A 17926-nucleotide genomic window follows, 5' to 3' on the forward strand; every position below is an offset into this window, starting at 1 on the left:
GCAATCAGAAACTGGTGAATTCTACAAAAACTGTAAAGAAGAATTAATACTAATCCTTCTCAAACTCTTACCAAAAAAAAAAAAAAAAAAAATCAGAGGAGAAAAAAGTTCCTAACTCATTCTATGAGGCCAGCAATACCCAGATGCCAAGGCCAGACAAGAAAAAAGAAAACTTAAGAGACCAGTATCTCTTATTGATGTAAAAATCATCAACAAAATCACTAACAAACAGAAACCAACAGCATATTAAAAGGGTAATTTACCATGGCCAAGTGGCAGGTGGTTCAACATACAAATATCAATCAATGTTACACACAACATTAATAGAACGAAGGAGAAAAACCACAGGTTCATCTTGATGCAACAAAAGCATTAACAAAATTCAATACCATTACCTAATAAAAACACTCAGCAAACTAGGAATAGAGGAAACTTTCTCAAGATGATAAAGGACATTTACAAAACCCACAGCTAACATCACACTCAATGGGGGGAGATGGAAACTCTCCCCCAAGATCAGGAACAAGACAAGGATGCCTGCTCTCACCACTGCTGCTCAGCACTGTGCGGGTGTTCTAGCCAGAGCAATTAGGCAAGAAAAATAAGTAAAAGGCATTCAAACTGGAAAAGAAGTAAAACTATCTATTCACAGATGATATCATCCTATACCTGAATAGAAAAATACAAATACACAAAATAATTACTAGAGATAATAAATTAATTCAACAAAGTTACAGGAGAACACACAAAGCCAGCTGTGTTTATATACACCAGCAATGAACAATCCAACAAGAAAATTAGGAAAAACAATTCCATTTACAATAGCATCCAAAGGAATAAAGTAACTATGAATAAATTTAACAAGGGAAATTGAAAATTAGAAGCACTGAAAATTACAAAACATTGCTGAAAGAAATCAAAGACCTAAACAAATGGAAAGACATTCTGTGCTCGTGGACTCAAAGACGATATTGGTTAAGATGACAGTACTATCCCAAAGTGATCTAAAGACTCAACATAATTCCCACCAAAGTTCAATGGCCTTTTGCTTGTTTAATTTCATAATATTAAAAAGCAAATAAGTGCAACCCCCATAACTGTGCTTTCATTTTAATACAAAGACAATTAAAGAAATTTTTTGGCAGAAGTTACTGCTCATTAGCTAATAAATAGTTCTTCAAAAATTCTTGTAGGTTGATGAAATAATTTTCATTTCTTTTAGGAACAGTTTCTGAAAGTAAAAGTCTTTATTATTGTTCCCATGATATTGTGTTGACTACTTGCTATGTGCTAGGCACCATTCAGTGTGAGACACAGTGATTAGGACACAGCACTTGCCCTAAAGGAGCTTATGATATGCTTGTTTTTCAGCCTGATAAAATACTCAAATTAATATTCATAAACATGGATTCATGCAAGTCTTCTTCACGGTGTTTAAATCTGAACCTTCCTGGATTATTTTGGGATTGAAAAACAAATGTTTCTTTCAAGTGCAACTTGAATGCAATGTCAAAATGTTTATAATGTAAACATTACCATTCACATTATATTTGCAAAACTTCAGCTGTACTAAACATATATAATACATAAAAGTTAGCATGCATATACATAAATAAGTCCAGTAGTACACAGTGCATTTTAAATCTATTTGTTATAACAGTTTTTCTAAAGCTTCACACCTCTCAGGCCTTCCTTGGTGCACAGCATTTATGAGAATGTGCTCGGCCACATTACTCTACCTCTCTAAGGTGCTGGTGTGAGGTGAAGAAATCTGTCCTACTTCTAGGAGAACTCTGCTTGTCTTTGAACTCTTACTGGTGTCTACCTTTTTTAAAAACAATAAAATGCTTAATAACTTAATAAAAATATTAATATCATTAATATTTCCTTGTAATTATAATCAGCAGAAGTGTCTTCTTTCATTTCTTGGTTTCCAAACCAAATATCCTTATTCAGCAAGAATCACAGGATTTCAGTTTGGGCCCCAGCATGCGTCAGCCATGCAGTCCATAAGTATATGAATGAGGACAGTTTACCATCGGTAGTAACTGCACGAATGTCTTCTGGATGCTGTGCACAGTAACAGCTTCTTTTTGTTGCACTCTAGGGAGCTATGATGTACTTTTCAAGCAGACAACTTTGGGACTGGAGTCACCTTGTAACAGCCAGCTTTTATTGATATAAAAGTTAGTTGTTCAAAAACATGGTTACCCATAATATAGGTGATCATATTATATGAATATAGCCTGAATATAGGTACTCAAGTGAAAATTACGGTTAATTAGTTATTACAGAAAACAGTATACTGTAGGCTTGCTTTGGTTCTTTCTGTGCTATAGCATAAGATAGGAAGGAAGCCATTTCTGTATTTCATAATTTGATCTTGCTTCTCCAGAATGCATGCCCTTTTTTCTCCAAATAAGGGATTTATTTCAAATAGGAATTTCCTTTTTTTCCCTAGAATTGAAAGTCTTAGTGGTATCCCTATCATCATACTTGGGATTTCTGAAGTTACCCCAAGTCTGGATGCAAAGCACTTATATCTATCTTCCAGTTGTAGATCAAAGTAGCAAAAGTAAGTGCTAAGACCAAGTTTTATCCTCCCAAAGACTCTCTTTTCTTTTCTTTTCCTTTTTTTTAAAAATTTTATTTTGTCGATATACAATGTGGTTGATTATTGTGGCCCATTACCGAAACCTCTCTCCCTCCTCCCTCTCCTCCCTCCCACCCAACAATGTCTTTTCTGTTTGCTTCAAAGACTTTCTTTTCTAGTGAGCAAATTTATCACAAAATGTCAAAACAAGAGAGTAAAATGAAAGAAAAGAAACTAGAAAAAAATTCTAAAATGTCAAATGCGGTCCTTTCTAAATATAAGAAGCCACAAACATAGCTTTACAGTTTTTATTATTCCTATTCCGCTTATATAATGTGACATCATGTTAATTAAGCTGTTGGCTTTACTCTCACCAAGTCTTAGTGACGAAGTCTTCTGGGTGTTACTTTGTTTTTTCTCTTGGCAGCTGGCCAGTACAGGGATCTAAACCCTCGACTTTGGTGTTAATCAGTACCATGCTCTAACCAAGGGAGCTAACCAGTTAGCCCCTGGATGTTATTTTAAATGTGCCATAACCAATGAGGACATTCCATGAAATGTTCATACTTACACCATTTATTGAGATAGCTGGTTTATATAACTCACAGCACTAACTCAAAGCTCTAAAATGCTTTGACAGCTGATCATGCTATACTCCTGATTTACTACTTGGATAAGCCTGGATACGAATTGTTCTATCATAAGTCTATTATAACCTTAACCTTATCTTTTATTACATTATAACCTAATCTTTGATTCATACCAATATTCATTTAGTCATCATGATCTTGATTTAAACTCATGCTATAAAACTGTAGCACTAAATAGATTTCTTCTCGTTAGTGCTTCAGGAAAATTGGCTCATTGATTGTTGTCAATGAAAGTTTAGGAGATTCTTCAGCCAATTTAATGCTTTATATCTACTGACCCCCACAGACCTCACATCCAGGGCTCCCATCCTTCCCAAGTTCTGCCAAGGATGTTGGGGTCTGTCGCCTGGTCAATCAGGCATTTTGCTTGAGTCTCTTCTGAAAGTCCACTCTCTGGTTCTTGGGCACGAACGTTGTGATCTTTGTTTCCTCGTGCTACAGCCAAATAATCCCCGAAGGCAGGTGACTTCTCATGGCCCAGAAGTAACTCGTCACTGCAAAAAAGATTGAACGAACATGAAAACTCAACACATGCATTATTTCTCCTTTGTTGCTGCATCTCTAGCTATCCTATCCAAACGTTCCCTCTCTTCACTTAGAGAGTATTTCCTGTGGCTCACAGCCAAGTCAAAGACTGGATTTACAGAAAAATAAAACATGAATAATGATGCTGCTATTAACATTCTTTTACAAGGTTTTTTGCAGACGTATGCTTTAATTTCTCCAGGGTAGATATCTAGGAATGAAATTGCTGGGTCAAATGGTAACTCTATGTTTAACTTTTTGAGGAGCTGTCAGACTGTATTCCACGGCAGCTGCACCATTTTACATCCCTACCAGCAGTGTATGAGGGTACAATTTCCCCACATCCTCACCAGCACTTGCTATATCCCATTTTTTGTGTACAGCCATCCTAGTGAGTGTGAAGTGGTATCTCATTTCCACTTTCTTGAATGACTAGTGATGTTGAGCATTTTTTCATGTGCTTACTGGCAATCTGCATGTTTTCTTTACAGAAATGTTTGTTCAAGTCCTTTGGCCATTTACTAATTGGGTTATCTTTTTATTATTGAGTTGTAAGAGATTTTTTTTTTAATGTATTCTAGATATAAGTCCCTTATCAGATATATGACTTGCAAATATTTTCTCTCATTCTGTGGGATGTTTTTTTTACTTCTTGATAGAATCCTGTAAAGCACAAAAGTTACTAATTTTGATATGAAGTCCAATTTATTGTTTTTCTTCTTGCTTGTGCTTTTGGTGTCTTACCTAAAAATGCCAAATGTCACAGACAAGGTTCATGCAGATTTACTCCTATGCTTTTAAGTGTCTTATAGATTTAGCTCTTTCATTCAGGCCTTTATTTCATTTTGAATTATTTTTTGTCTGTGGTATGAGATAGGGACCCAACTTCATTCTCTTGCCAGTGCCATTTGTTAGAAAAACTAGTGAATGGTCTTGGCACCCTTGTTAAAAATAGGTGGACCACGACTGCCATTTACGATTACTTAATTCTAAAGTCTAACTTCTTTTCATTCCTGTGAATCAGCTCTATAAATTTCTATTTGCTTTAGACCTCAACAAGAAAAAAATCTGAAAGCTAGCCTAAAAACCTATCTAATTTGGATGCGCATCTAATAAGCCCATGCTGTTCTTCAAACTTCGGTGCTGTGCCCATCGGGGCAAATGGGCCAAAAGCCCTAAAAATAACAAAAGCAAATTTAAACCCTAAATCTCCTCTTGTATGTAACAAAATTCTGGCTACGTTTAAGAACATGCCTCCTGTTCATCATACGGAAACAGGCTGTTCCAGGCACTGACTTGAAGCCTGAAGACCAGGCAGGGTGCAGGGCTCCAGAACACAGGTTTGACAGTCATGGGCCTCACTCTGGTTTTAGAGAAGTCAGCCTCTCTAAGCCTTGTTTTCCTCATTTGCAAAATGAGGCTAGTCATGCTCACCCCACAGGCTAAATGTAAAGCACTCAGCACTTTGTACATATATATTGATTCTTTGAGAAACAGTAGCATATTGGTGTTCCATCTTTTCCACAAATAACAATCTTACCAAGTAATAACTGCTGGATTGGCACCTGCTAACTTTCTCTTAGCGTAACATATTTTTTGTCGGGGATACCAATTTTTTTCAGTTACATTTATTTCTTGAACCCATGATCCTCCTTTTTTCAGCATTTTCTGTTCAAAATTCTAAAAGAAAAAAACATGATTTCTCTACATATTGTGTGCACAATAACATTCAAACAGATTAAATCAAGTAATGATCTTAAAGTAAACAAGCATCTGTAACCTGGAACAGCTCTATAGCTCTTTATACAGATTCTAATGGCAGCACACATCACAGTGACATGATCTTGGGGGTGCAGTGAGGTGTGTGTGTCACTTCCTGCAAACGATGCACACCACTAGGCTTAATTCTTCAGGGACTGTACAAGGGCACTTCAAAAAGCTCGTGGAAAAATGGAATTAAAAGACAATATCAATCTTCCCCTGAGCTTTGTGAAGACCTCCCATACTGTGAATAGCCTTTGAGACTTAAGACAGCATCATCTGTCTTATGGTCAAGGAAGACCCCACACGAACAGTTTTTAAACTTAAAGTTGTGTCATAAAGAAATTGGACCCACCACCACCAATGGGTCCATGTTCCCTCTTCTAGTTAGAAATAACACAATTGAAGCAACAATGTTCTCAAAATAAACGTTTTGTCTCCTATGTAGTTTGCACGCCAAATGACCCCCAATACTAATTTTGAGAAATGCTGTACAAAATAATGTAAATATTTTCATAGACACAACTTCACATATTTCCATCATATAACAGGAGACACTGGAACAGTACCTGGGACTTTGTAACAAAAGTGAAAAGTGCATATAAAACAAAACCTACTTTCCAGTCGAAGGAGGGCTCCTTTACAAACACATCCATGGTGTTAATAAGCAGATCTGGGTCTGAGCGAAAGGCCCTCAGTGCATGCACCATGACACTATACATCAGACCTGTTTCTTTCATTGGTAACATCAGACTGATAAACTGACGAGTTAGACGAAAAGGCATCAACTCAGGCACTGGCAGAAACTAAACAAGAGAAAAAAATACATGCAAGAAGTAGGATATATAAACTAGAAATCTCAAAGTTAACAGGCACAAATAAAACTTCCTCTTATCTCCTAGTTACTATCCACATTCAGTGAGAACATGAACTCCACTTTTCTTGTAATCAGCTGCACAAGTGTGAATCCCTGCGCTCAAGAGCAATCACATCAGCTTGTATGTTCCCCTCACAGAAACCTACACGTAGGACCACAGAGCTTGCAGAGGTTCAGAAGTACCATTGAGAACATTCGGAGGTCAATGTCAGAGAAAAGAGTGTATCACATTTTGCACAAGACATTTTAATTGGGGGCTTCATAAAACTTCCTTAGAATCCTCCTTTTGTATATAGAAATGCATTTTACTCAAGCCTCTGATTACACAACTAATCAGCACACTTTCCATGTCCTGTCTGAACAAAACCAAAAGGAAGCTGAGACTATCCCTTTCTGCAAGAATATCAGATTTAATGACCATAACAAAACCAACCTCACTAATGTGTTGTTCCTTCTTCAAAAACTATCCATTTCTGGAGGGTATTAGAAAGTCATAAGCCGATCTAAGCTAGCCTAGCACAATGACCATAAGGCAAGCACACCTGAGTGGCTGACCCAAACGCATGTCCAAAGTCGATTCCAATCATGCCACCCGTCTCCATGGTGACCATGAAGTTGTTCAGATGTCTGTCTCCGATGCCGAGGATCCAGTGGCTGACACACATCAGAGCGTGAGAGCTGGCAAAGTGGGAGCGGAGCGCCAGGAAGGCCTCAGGTCCTGTGCTCATCCTCACGAAGGCTCTCCTGGAAGAGAGGCACTGCCTGTGGCCTCAGCTGCACCACCAGCTTGTCTGGAGGTCAGGATGATACTTACTTTAAGAGATCGGCCGGCACTCTACTTTCTCTTTTTCTAAAAGACGTGACTGTTTCAGTATGATTAGCTCTCCTATGATTTAATGATAAAAAAATCTCATTAGAACAAAGTTCTCATGATTTAAAAAGTTTAAATTTTAAAATTCTTTGTTTATACTGAAGCTTCAATGTCAAAAAACTAGATTTTGATGATCTCTCTGAGGCAACGCTTCCTAAGAATAAAAAGTAAATATGCAACTTTGAGAAGAATGAACTAGTTAATACAAAGGAAAATCAAAAGAAAACTTACTTATACATAAGCATATATGCTCCAGCATCACGTTTTCCTGACATTTTTGTCAACCAGTCTCTATATTCATACCATGGTGCTTTGGGATCACTAACAAGTAGGAAAAAGGGAATTAGGATTAGAAAGATATGTAGGATTACATGATTTCAGAGGAAAAGATCACCAAGAATGCATCAAAAAATAGTGAAGCAGGAAAAAATAAATATGACTTTTAATCATATTAATATTAATAGTAACAATTGTTTCTCTGGATCTAGAATTTCAACATACCATTATTCATTCTTAATTACTCCTAAATAGACCCGAGCTACTGCTATGCAAAAATTCATGCATAAAACAATCAGATACAAATTTTCCACTTCATACAGAGAGGAATAAGATGTGCTAAACATAAATATTAATTACCTAGGCATATGATTCTGAAACTGATCTAGAAAAGAACAGGGTAACATACTATGTGCAGCTACTTAAAGGAGGCAAGAAATGTTAGGCCATATTACTACTCCAAACAAAAGTCCACACATTATTCATTGAAGATGAATTAAGTCTGTTTTTATCCTTATTTGGACTATTGCCACATCTTCTTTCACCATTTTCAGTATGTAGATACACACAAAATCCATAGTAAGTATGTTAAAGTTTTTTGGTTTTTTTGCTTTTTTAATTGAATCATAGTTGATTATACATATTTTGGGGGCTCAACGTTGACGTATGTTGATCAAATCAATATTATTAGCATATACATTATAAATCGTGCTTATTCTTTATGCCCCTTATCCAATCTCTCCCCATCCCCCCTTTCTCCCCCCTCCCCCCTCTGATAACCCTAGATTTCTTCTCTCTTTATGGAAAGAGTAACAGTTACTCTGTTGATTTGTTGCCTAGATTATCTGTCGAATGCTAAGAGAGGTGTTTTCAGGTCCCCTACTATTATCCTAGAGTAGATGTTTCTTCTATCACTCTGTGATAAAGTGTTTTCTTAAATGACAATGGACACTTAAATTAAGCTTCGAAAGTTGGTTTCAATAACACTTCATAGGAAAAAGGTAGTATCTATCTGAGCAGTTAGAAACAATGTAATATTTGTTATGTTTAGCCACTTTTGGGTTTGTGTCAAAAGCTTTATTTAACAAGATTTCCAAAAAAATCTAAAGATGGAAAAATTTCACATGATTTAAGGTGAATCTTTTCTGAGACACTACTAACTTAATTTCACAAAGAGACCACTCCATTTTAATAAAAATTTTCTCCTCCTAGTTTTAACTAAGATAAAAATCCTTAATTTGTAAAAGTGTAACATGCTAAATTGAGAGAAATGTAGCAATGATGTTAATAACAGGAGCTGAAAGTGCCTTGGTTTTAAAAAGATAGTTGGAAGTAATTTTACGATTCCATATCTGAAGAGCACTTCCAGCTCTACAGGAGCCACTGTGTGCCTTGTGCAGTTCCACATGTCTACCCTGTCTTGCAGTGGAGGTGAAGTAAACATAAAAGGCACATCAGCTGTAGAATTTCTGATGACAGGAAGAAGTGTTCATCAGTTTCCCTGTCTTCCAGGGAAGGTAGAAACAATTCTAGGCAAAGGACTCAAGTGTCTAGAATTGAAGTTGGCAAACACTGCCCTATTCTATAACTATTACTAGGAATATGAGTTTGGTAAGAATACACTTAATTTTATTTAACTGTTCCTGAGTAATGACAACATTGCTCTAAGAACTTCAATCATATGGAACAACAAAAGACCCCGAATAGCCAAAGCAATCCTGAGCAAAAAAAATAAAGCCAGAGGCATAACACTACCTGACTTTAAATTATATTACAAAGCTATTGTAACCAAAAGAGCATGGTGCTGGCATAAAAACAAACACTTGGGCCAATGGAACAGAATAGAAAACCCAGGAATCAACACACATACTGATCTTCGACAAAGGCAACAACATACAATGGGAAAAAGACTGCTTCTTCAGTAATTGGTGCTGGGAGAATTGAACATCCATGTGCAGAAGAATGAAACTGAAACTGTACCTCTCACCATATACCAAAATCAACTCAAAATGGATTGAAGATTTATCACTTCCTCTTCCTTCATCCTATAGCTTGATGCCAAAATTGGTCAACTCTACCTTAAAACATCTCTCATTATGTTGTCCTTGTTTTCTTTTTTACAGAAACAAAAACAAATTTAAAAAACTGATTAAAAAACATATGTTCATTGCAGAAAACTTGAAAAATAGAAAAAAGGATAAAGAAAAATAAAGAGCATACATAACATCTAGAAACACTAATAATCCCAGCTATACACCACTTACAGGCTGGTGGCCTAGGACAAGTCTACTTAATCTCTCTGGGCCTCAGCTTCCTCACCTGTACAGAAGTGATAACAACACTCACTTATGTTGTAGGTTGTTGTGACAAATAAATGAGTTCATACATGTTAAGAACTGAGAACAGTGCCTCGCACACAGAAAATGTTTAAGTATATGTTAGTGGCTTATATTATTATTACCTGTTCATTTTATTTCCTTGAAGATCTTTCTGTTTTCAAAGTTAATATTTTTCTTATTGTGGTAAAATATATGCAACTACTGTTTAGTACCCTACACTCCATTTAATTTATTCACCCAGCCAGAGGCAGATTAAAGGACAGGCCAGGATGGGCCTTAAAAGCACCAAATATAAGGGTCCCTAACATGCCACCAGAACTGACGTGGAGGAAACTGCACTGGAAACGTGAGGTTTGATCTAGAAGCAGGCAGGCAGGGTTGGCTTCCTGAGGAAGGAGCAGTCGGGCTTCCCAGTACCTCATATAAGCCGCCTTTTCCTCTCGTGACATGTTATTCAAAAGAAGGTCCTTCAAGGTGACAGTGTTTTCAATCCACTCAATTAATCCTAATCTGAAAAGGAGAAGAAGTTTATGAATAAACACAAGCCCAAACTGCTATTTCTTCACTAGAAAAAAAGTTCTGTAGAATCAAAGCGAAACAGATTTCTTCATGTCATTCTTCACTACTTTGCCCGCATGGCTTTGGGAGTGTTTGCTAGCACTGTGCGGTGTGGGCTCTGTGGGGTACAGAGCAGTGACCTGCCAAGCAGCCTCCAAGCCCATCTCAGGACCCAGCCCTGTGCCTGGTTCCTGCACACACCTGGAGGTCATGGGCACGATGCGGTACGTTCTTAACTGCATGTTTCTCTGGCTGCAGGCAGCATCACGGGACAGGATGACATTCATGATCTCGAAGAGCTGCTCGACGCGCTGGTCCTGCCGAAGGTCCTCACCGCCCTTCACCAGGAAAGGGTACTCCCTCTCATCGTGGCCTCGGATGGTGATACGCTTTGGTTTTCGGATAGAAGCCATTACTTTTACCTTTAAAAAATTAAGAAAATATTTTAGGTATAGTCTTAGACTAAACCATCATATCACTGTCAAAAAGGAAGAAGAAAGGCTGGTTGCAGGCATTCCTCAAAGAGAGACTTTTCTGAAGACGGTCAGCTGACAGAGAACAGAGAACCCAGGCCAGCCAACTTTGGGCCAGTGAAGTATTTCTGTCATCTGTGTAGACCCAACTGCTGTGCCCACAGAAATTGCATATTCCTGGTTACAGATCACTGCTTACACATATGGATATCCTTAGCAACAAACAACACCCAACATGCAAACTTTTTACAGTAAGTTAATTCTACACATATTTCATAATGGATACACACACACGTTACTCTTTGAGTTTATAAATATGATTGTTGTTGAAACAATGGAGACAATTCAGTAAATAATCAGAAAACTCCACACATTTGAGACCAACATGAGAAGTTAACTTCTCTTCTTTGGTAAAGACAAACACATCATTCTCATACCTGAAGAACCACACACCACATGCTAACAATCCTCACCACGGTGGCTGGGTTTGCAAACCTACCCGCTCATCAAACCCAGTGATCCGTGTGTGGTATTCCGGCAATGGCTTTCCCCTGCCATCATACTGACCTAAAATAAACCACAGGGCTTTGTTATAGAACCCCTGTATTTTAAATCATATCTGCTGATCTAATAAAAAGAAGGCTAATCAAACATGATAAGAAGTTTTACCAAAAGTTTTCATTTAAAGAAAATGGACTTTTTTTTAAAGGTTTTTTCTCAATTTGATGGATTAATGGAAATTAGCTTCCTATTCTAACAGAGTAGACAAATTTCAAATAGAAAAAATAATGTGCTGAACCAGAACACTGCATTATCTACCTCAAAGTGAATCAAGCTGAGCATCAGGAGGCTTATATTTAAGTGTTTTTCTTGAAACTAACTGTATGCATTCGCACAGTTAATAACAACAACAACAAAAAAAGTGTTTCTCTAAATATGCTTTTTCTTATATCCACCAAAATGAATAACCAGATTAAAACATTTTTTCCTCTGGCAAATTCCAAGGTGAAGAACATGAAATGTACACAGATTTCCTTTGAAAAATCACACCTGATTCACATCTGCCCACCCTGCTGTGCATCTCTGTCCTGCATGTCACAGTCCCGTCTCCTACAGGTGAGTCATGCATCACTGACTCGTCATTTTGACCAACATGTACATCCTAGGAAGTGACACACATCTACACCTGCATTCTATTTCTGAAGAAAAGTTGTTCAGGAGCAAATCATGGGTATGTTCACAGCAAACTTAAGATTATTGGTCACCATTATTACTAAATGGAAATCTGAACAACTTGTTATAATCAGGAATATAAAACTATAATCTCATTAGACCTTTAGTAAAGTGTACTAATTCACAGTAATTGCAGATTTTCCTAATGATAAATATGGTGAAATTTTAAGTTCTTAAAAAAAGAGAGAACTGTCAAGATCCCAATATCGTTATTTCAGAAACCAGGAGTCCTTTCTACCGCACAGTTCTGTCGCCTGCGGAGGTTAACGCACCAGGAATCTCCAGCTCACTTCTCAGAAACTCCACTCTGAAGTCACTCATCCAAGGAGAGCATTCTTTCAGATTCCCAGGTGGCTTTGACTCTTTGCTCATTTTTAAAAGCAGTGAGTTAGTAATGTCATTGAAGTCACTGAGCTTCATTTTCAGTAGCTTAGCACCTCCTTTCCCAAAGTGTTTATCAAATTCTTTTCCAAAGGCCTGAAATCAATAATAATTTACCATAAAGATTAATGTTTAGTTTGAACTTTGAAAGAGGCTCCATGCTTATGAATGTTTATAATAAACAAGTACCCAATTATATAGGTTTCTTCTGTGTTTTTAAGATTTATAGTTTAAATAATATAGTTTAAGATTTAAAGTTCTACTCTCCTTGACTATTTCAATACTTTACAACATCTGGAGCCTACCTTCTGTTTGTTTCTTATGTTTCCTGAGAAAGGACACGGTTATTAGTGACTCCTAGTTATAGATTCTAACAAAGGCTTTTTAAAACTTGGCAAAGTCATTTACCCTCTTTGTGCTCATCGTCTAGTTACTGGTCTATGTCATTATGATGACATAAGTAATTAGAATGAAGTTAAAAACAATAAAATAGAGGGAGTAGATCAATAAAAATAAATAGCCCATAATTCTTCATACAAGTTGATGAGAAAAATATAAGAATGCTACCTTCTTAAGGTAGCATTAGTAAGAGTCTTTCAAGCCATTATTTTGGATCATAAACTAATATAAACATTAAACAGTCTATATTTCTAAAAGCAATTATTATTAGAAGTACTCTACCTTGAGATATATCAATTCTTTTTTTGTATTAGTCTCTATCAATTTATTTTTTACTTGATATTTTATATCAAATAAAAATAAACAAATCTCAAGAGTAACTCAATAGTTGTAACTCAATAACAAAGTTGTAACAGTAACTCAATAGTTGTCAAGATTACCTGATCATCTTGAATTAAAATGTTTTTACCAAATTTAGAACTCATTCCACCACATAAATCTGGTATGAAAAGAAAATACATGGTCTATTTTAAGACACTCCACTACAGGAAAATTAACATATATAAAACGATTTCTTCTTCTTTGATCTATAAATAGATTAAAAGTATAGAAACAATCTGCAATTCTTAGAGTACATGGAAAGATTAGCTACTTCCCAACATAACCAGCACCAACATCAGATCTGAAAGGCATAATGCCCTTAAGTGTCCTCTGAAGAAATTTGAGGCAATTCGTTTCGGTAGAGTATTATTTAAGTTACAGTCACACATCGCTTAAGGATGAGGATACGTTTTGAGAAATGCATCTTTAGGCAATTTAGTCATTGTACAAACATCATACAGTGTGTTTACACAAACCTAGATTGTGTAATCCACTACTATACACCTAGGCCGGCTATGGGGTATATAGCCTATGGCTACTAGGCTACCAACCTGTACAGCATGACAATGTACTGAATATTATAGGCAACTGTAACACAATGGTAAGTATTTGTGTAGCAAAACGTTATCTAACATATTTGAATTTTTCAACTCCTTTATAATCTTATGGGATCACTGTCATATATGTGATCTGCTGTTGACCAAAATGTCATTATGTGGTACACGAGTGTAACTAATGCAAATTATTTGATTTGGTATGAGGTAGAAAGTTTTGGATAGATTTCCCAAGGTTCTAGAAGTTAAACCCCAACTAATCTCACACCTTGATGGAGTTTAGATGTGTTGTCCCCTCCAAAACTCAAGTGGAAATTTGATCCCCAATGTGGCAGTGTTGGAAACTGATTGAGTCATGGGGGCGGGGGGAGTAATGAATGAGTTCTTGCTCTACTAGTTCCCGAGGAAGCTTGTTGTTTATAGGACCCTGGCACCTCTTATCTGTCTTTCTTGCTTGCTCTCACCATGTAATCTGCTCATAGCCGCTTTCCGCCATGAGTAGAAGCAGCTTGAGGCCCGTGCCAGATGCAACCGTCCCAGAATCGCAAGCCAAATTAAACCTCTTTTCTTTATAAATTACCCAGTCTCAGGTATTCTGTTATAGCAATACAAAACGGACTAAAACACACCTGGTAGGAAGAGTGGAGGTGTTTCTGCCATGGCCCCTCAGTGAGACCAGGTGCAGCTGTGCTCAGCAGCAGTTGGGAAGAACAGCAGACTACATGGACAGATTTTTAGGGCAGAATCTATGGTGTCCAGCATGCAGGAGAAGGAAGTGGCTATGAATTCAAAGGGACAATGTGCAGTCTTTACTGGGGGCTGTGCAGAGTGTTTCCAGGTGAGAAGCCCAAGCATGCTGATAAGCAGGCAGGGCAGGCTGCAGGACAGAGGTGCCGTGGAGGTGACCCCTTCCCCAGTAATGGCAGGGTGCTGCTAAGCTGAGAGCCAGGGTCGAGCTTCCACTCTGGCACTCTCTCCATCAACACTGGGCAACTCTCCGTTTTTCAGCTCTAGCTTCTTTGCTGAGAACAAGATTTGGCAAACTGCAGCAGGCAGGCCACGTCCAGCCCACCGCCTGTTCTTATCAGCAGCACCTCTCTAAGGCTGCCAGCCACACCCGGCCCTCGTGCACTGTCTAGGGCAGCTTCTGCACAATGACAGCTGATGTGAGTTCTGCCGACAGAGACTGGTATGGCTTGTAAAACTGAAAACCTGGGCCTTTACAGAGAAAGTGTGCAGACCACGGGTTTTGGAAAAAACAAACACTGAAACACTTCCAAATCCAATATTCCATAATTTTATGAATTTTATTAATGTTACCTCATTAGTTTTAAATAAAATTATTTAGTTGGTTTAATTACAGTAATTTTAAAACCCTTGCATATTCCATGAGTGGAGTACAGCTATGATATGACATGGAGCCCAATGTGTTGTAAAGCAAAGCACAGAGGTTTATGGTGCTGTCTTCACTTTTAGGATGCATCACTGATCACAATTAGGCCATAGATAGTACTGTACGTTCCTGTACAATTTGACAAAAACTACCAAGTTGAAATGACCTACCAATCTCCACTTATCTAAATTTTACCATTCATTCATCTAATTAAAGATGCCTATTTCACATCAGACAGTGTGCTAGGTAGTGGAGAGACAAGGAAGAACGAAACACAGTCCCTGCCCACAAGTCTAATTCAGGAGGCAAAAAGGAGAGGACCTGTTAAAGACCAAAAGTGGCTTTCTACTCCTGAGGGTGTGCCTACAAGAACTGAACACATACCTCCTCACAAAAATTTGTATGCAGATGTGCACAGCAGCACTATTGGTAAGAGCTAAGAAGTGGACATGTCCCACATGTCCATCAATTGACAAAAGGGTGAGCAAACTGTCGCACACCTGTGCAGTGGTGTAGTCTCAGCAATAGAAAGGAGTGATGCTCTGACACACCCAACAACGTGGCTGAACTTTGAAAACACTATTCTAAGTGAAAGAAGCCAGTCACACAGTGCATGGATTCCATTTATATCACATGTCCAGAAGAACAAATCCTTAGAGACAGAAAGTAGTTTAGTGGTTGCCAGGGGCTGGCGGGAGGCGGGAAGGGGAGTGACTGCTAATAGGTATGGGGTTTCTTTTTGTGGTGATGAAAATGTTCTAAAATTAGTGTAGTGATGGTTTTACAACTCTGTGTATATACTAAAAACTTCTTCATTGCAAACTTTAAATGGATGAATAATGGGCTGTGTGAATTAAATCTTAATAAAGGAGTTATTAAAAAAATGTATATAAGGGATACAGATCCTCCTTTGCACTGTAGACCGTGGAACTTGAGGACTCCAGCAACAGGAGTGACAAGACTTCTCCTTTTTGCCCTTAAACTTCTTGAGGTTTAATGAATGTAGGTAGTTTGACCAAAACTGGAAAAAAAAAATCAGTGTGATGAAGAAGAGACACACTTTAATAAAGGATTTTAGGCAACAGAGGAAGGAGCACCTGATTGTCCTTGGGGACTGCTGTGGGGTAAGGGCCAGGGTCGGTGCTAACGAGGGAGGAGGAGCCCATGGGGGCTGTGAAGTGAGCTGTGTCAAGGCTCCTGCAGTCTCCACTCCCTCCAGACAGAGATGTGTTCTCCTCCTTCCAACACCAGAGCACCTTTGAAAACAGATCTCACATTTCTCACACTTGTCCTATGCACAGCTCGCAGCATTTGTCATACAATCCCTCTGAACTTGGGAACTGGCTCTGTCCTCTACATGTATCTCCTGAGCACCCAGTACTGCCCCTCAACTGAGAAAAGTGCTTAAAAGTATTTATCAACTTACATAAAATACAGATTTTTAAAAATCTAATATGCAAATCATTCTGAGAACCCAAAATACAAAACTACACGTAACCTTCAGATCCAAGAATCTGAGCGTGAAGAACAGCATGTAATAAAACCCCGAGGTTTTTTTTACACTGACTCACCTGCTACCACCTGACCCAAAAAAAGCTGTCTATAGCTCACAGAAAGTATTAGAGCTAAAGCATTCAACAGGTGTTTTAAAACCAGAATTGTTAACAAACCATCAAATGTAAATAGTGATCTTCACAATGATTCTGTTATTATAAAGGCAGCCTGCATCCATCCATACCTGAATAAACTTCATTCTAAAGGATCCCAGGCTTGGAGCCTTTGGGTTGCCCAAGGCTGCGTACATTCTTTCATACATTTTTTCAATGTTTCTTTTATTTACAGGGGTTTTTGCTAGTTCAACTTTTATATCACTGGCCCAGTCCTGTGCAGAAAAAAAGAAAAATCAAGCTAGATTACAGGTAAGTTTTATCCAAGATCTATGTTTTATGTGCAGAAGCTGTTCTGTTACCTTAAAGAGCAGTTCAGGATTAGAGAGCTGTTCCAGGGCATTAATAAAATCTTGAATAACTCCTCCTTGATCCAACTTACTTTTAATCCTATAAAAAAAATTTATCAAGTTTAGGTAATCAAACATCTTCCAAAGATCAAGGCCTATAATTTATATCTATACATAATATATAGATTGTAATATATATATTTTTATATAATTATATATAACTATATAACGTAATTTATATTTATTATATGTATACATATACTTAAAAAATAACTACAAAGCCAAGGGAAGGAGCAAGTTGAAGATTCCTTCCAATATTAGATCAAGTACCAACTATCTATTCTATCAGGAGGTGAAGTTCTAGATAAGGTAAAAGCAAATCTTGCAAGTGATGCTGATGTTCTGATGTGTACAATTTGATATATATAGTTTCTGAAGTTAAATTATGAAAGAAAAGGTCACTTTCCTACAAATCTTTCTCTCTTCTTTCTTTTTTAAGAAAATAATCCCATTTGCCTTGGAATGAGTGTCCCCCTAAAATTGATGCCCAATGTGACAATGTGTGGGAAATCCTATTATGGTAACTGAAAGGTGGGGCCTTAGAGAGGTGATTAGATTGTAGGACCATGTAGTGAATGGATTAATAATGAGTCAGGGGTGTGGTTCTAAGAGCTTTAAAAGAAGAGCATGAGAGGTTAGTCTCTC

The 17926-nt window shown here is 37.6% G+C and overlaps 1 protein-coding gene across 1 annotated transcript in view; it reads right to left on the minus strand.

The window, feature by feature from the left end:
- Positions 1 to 2856: 2856 nt before the first annotated feature.
- The window catches only part of PRKDC (protein kinase, DNA-activated, catalytic subunit), a 174966-nt gene continuing 159896 nt past the window's right edge, over positions 2857 to 17926 (minus strand). Inside the window, exons 75-86 of the mRNA XM_063079108.1 lie at positions 17234 to 17321; positions 17003 to 17146; positions 12429 to 12633; positions 11423 to 11490; positions 10652 to 10872; positions 10310 to 10402; positions 7509 to 7598; positions 7221 to 7292; positions 6949 to 7150; positions 6147 to 6335; positions 5309 to 5448; positions 2857 to 3737 (exon numbers count right to left, since the gene is read on the minus strand). Of these exons, the coding sequence (XP_062935178.1) occupies positions 3533 to 3737; positions 5309 to 5448; positions 6147 to 6335; positions 6949 to 7150; positions 7221 to 7292; positions 7509 to 7598; positions 10310 to 10402; positions 10652 to 10872; positions 11423 to 11490; positions 12429 to 12633; positions 17003 to 17146; positions 17234 to 17321 (1717 nt within the window). The 3' untranslated portion in view covers positions 2857 to 3532. The remainder of the gene's footprint in view (positions 3738 to 5308; positions 5449 to 6146; positions 6336 to 6948; positions 7151 to 7220; positions 7293 to 7508; positions 7599 to 10309; positions 10403 to 10651; positions 10873 to 11422; positions 11491 to 12428; positions 12634 to 17002; positions 17147 to 17233; positions 17322 to 17926) is intronic.

The sequence above is a fragment of the Cynocephalus volans genome, chromosome 15, assembly GCF_027409185.1.
Source record: "Cynocephalus volans isolate mCynVol1 chromosome 15, mCynVol1.pri, whole genome shotgun sequence".
Classification (NCBI taxonomy): Eukaryota; Metazoa; Chordata; class Mammalia; order Dermoptera; family Cynocephalidae; genus Cynocephalus; species Cynocephalus volans.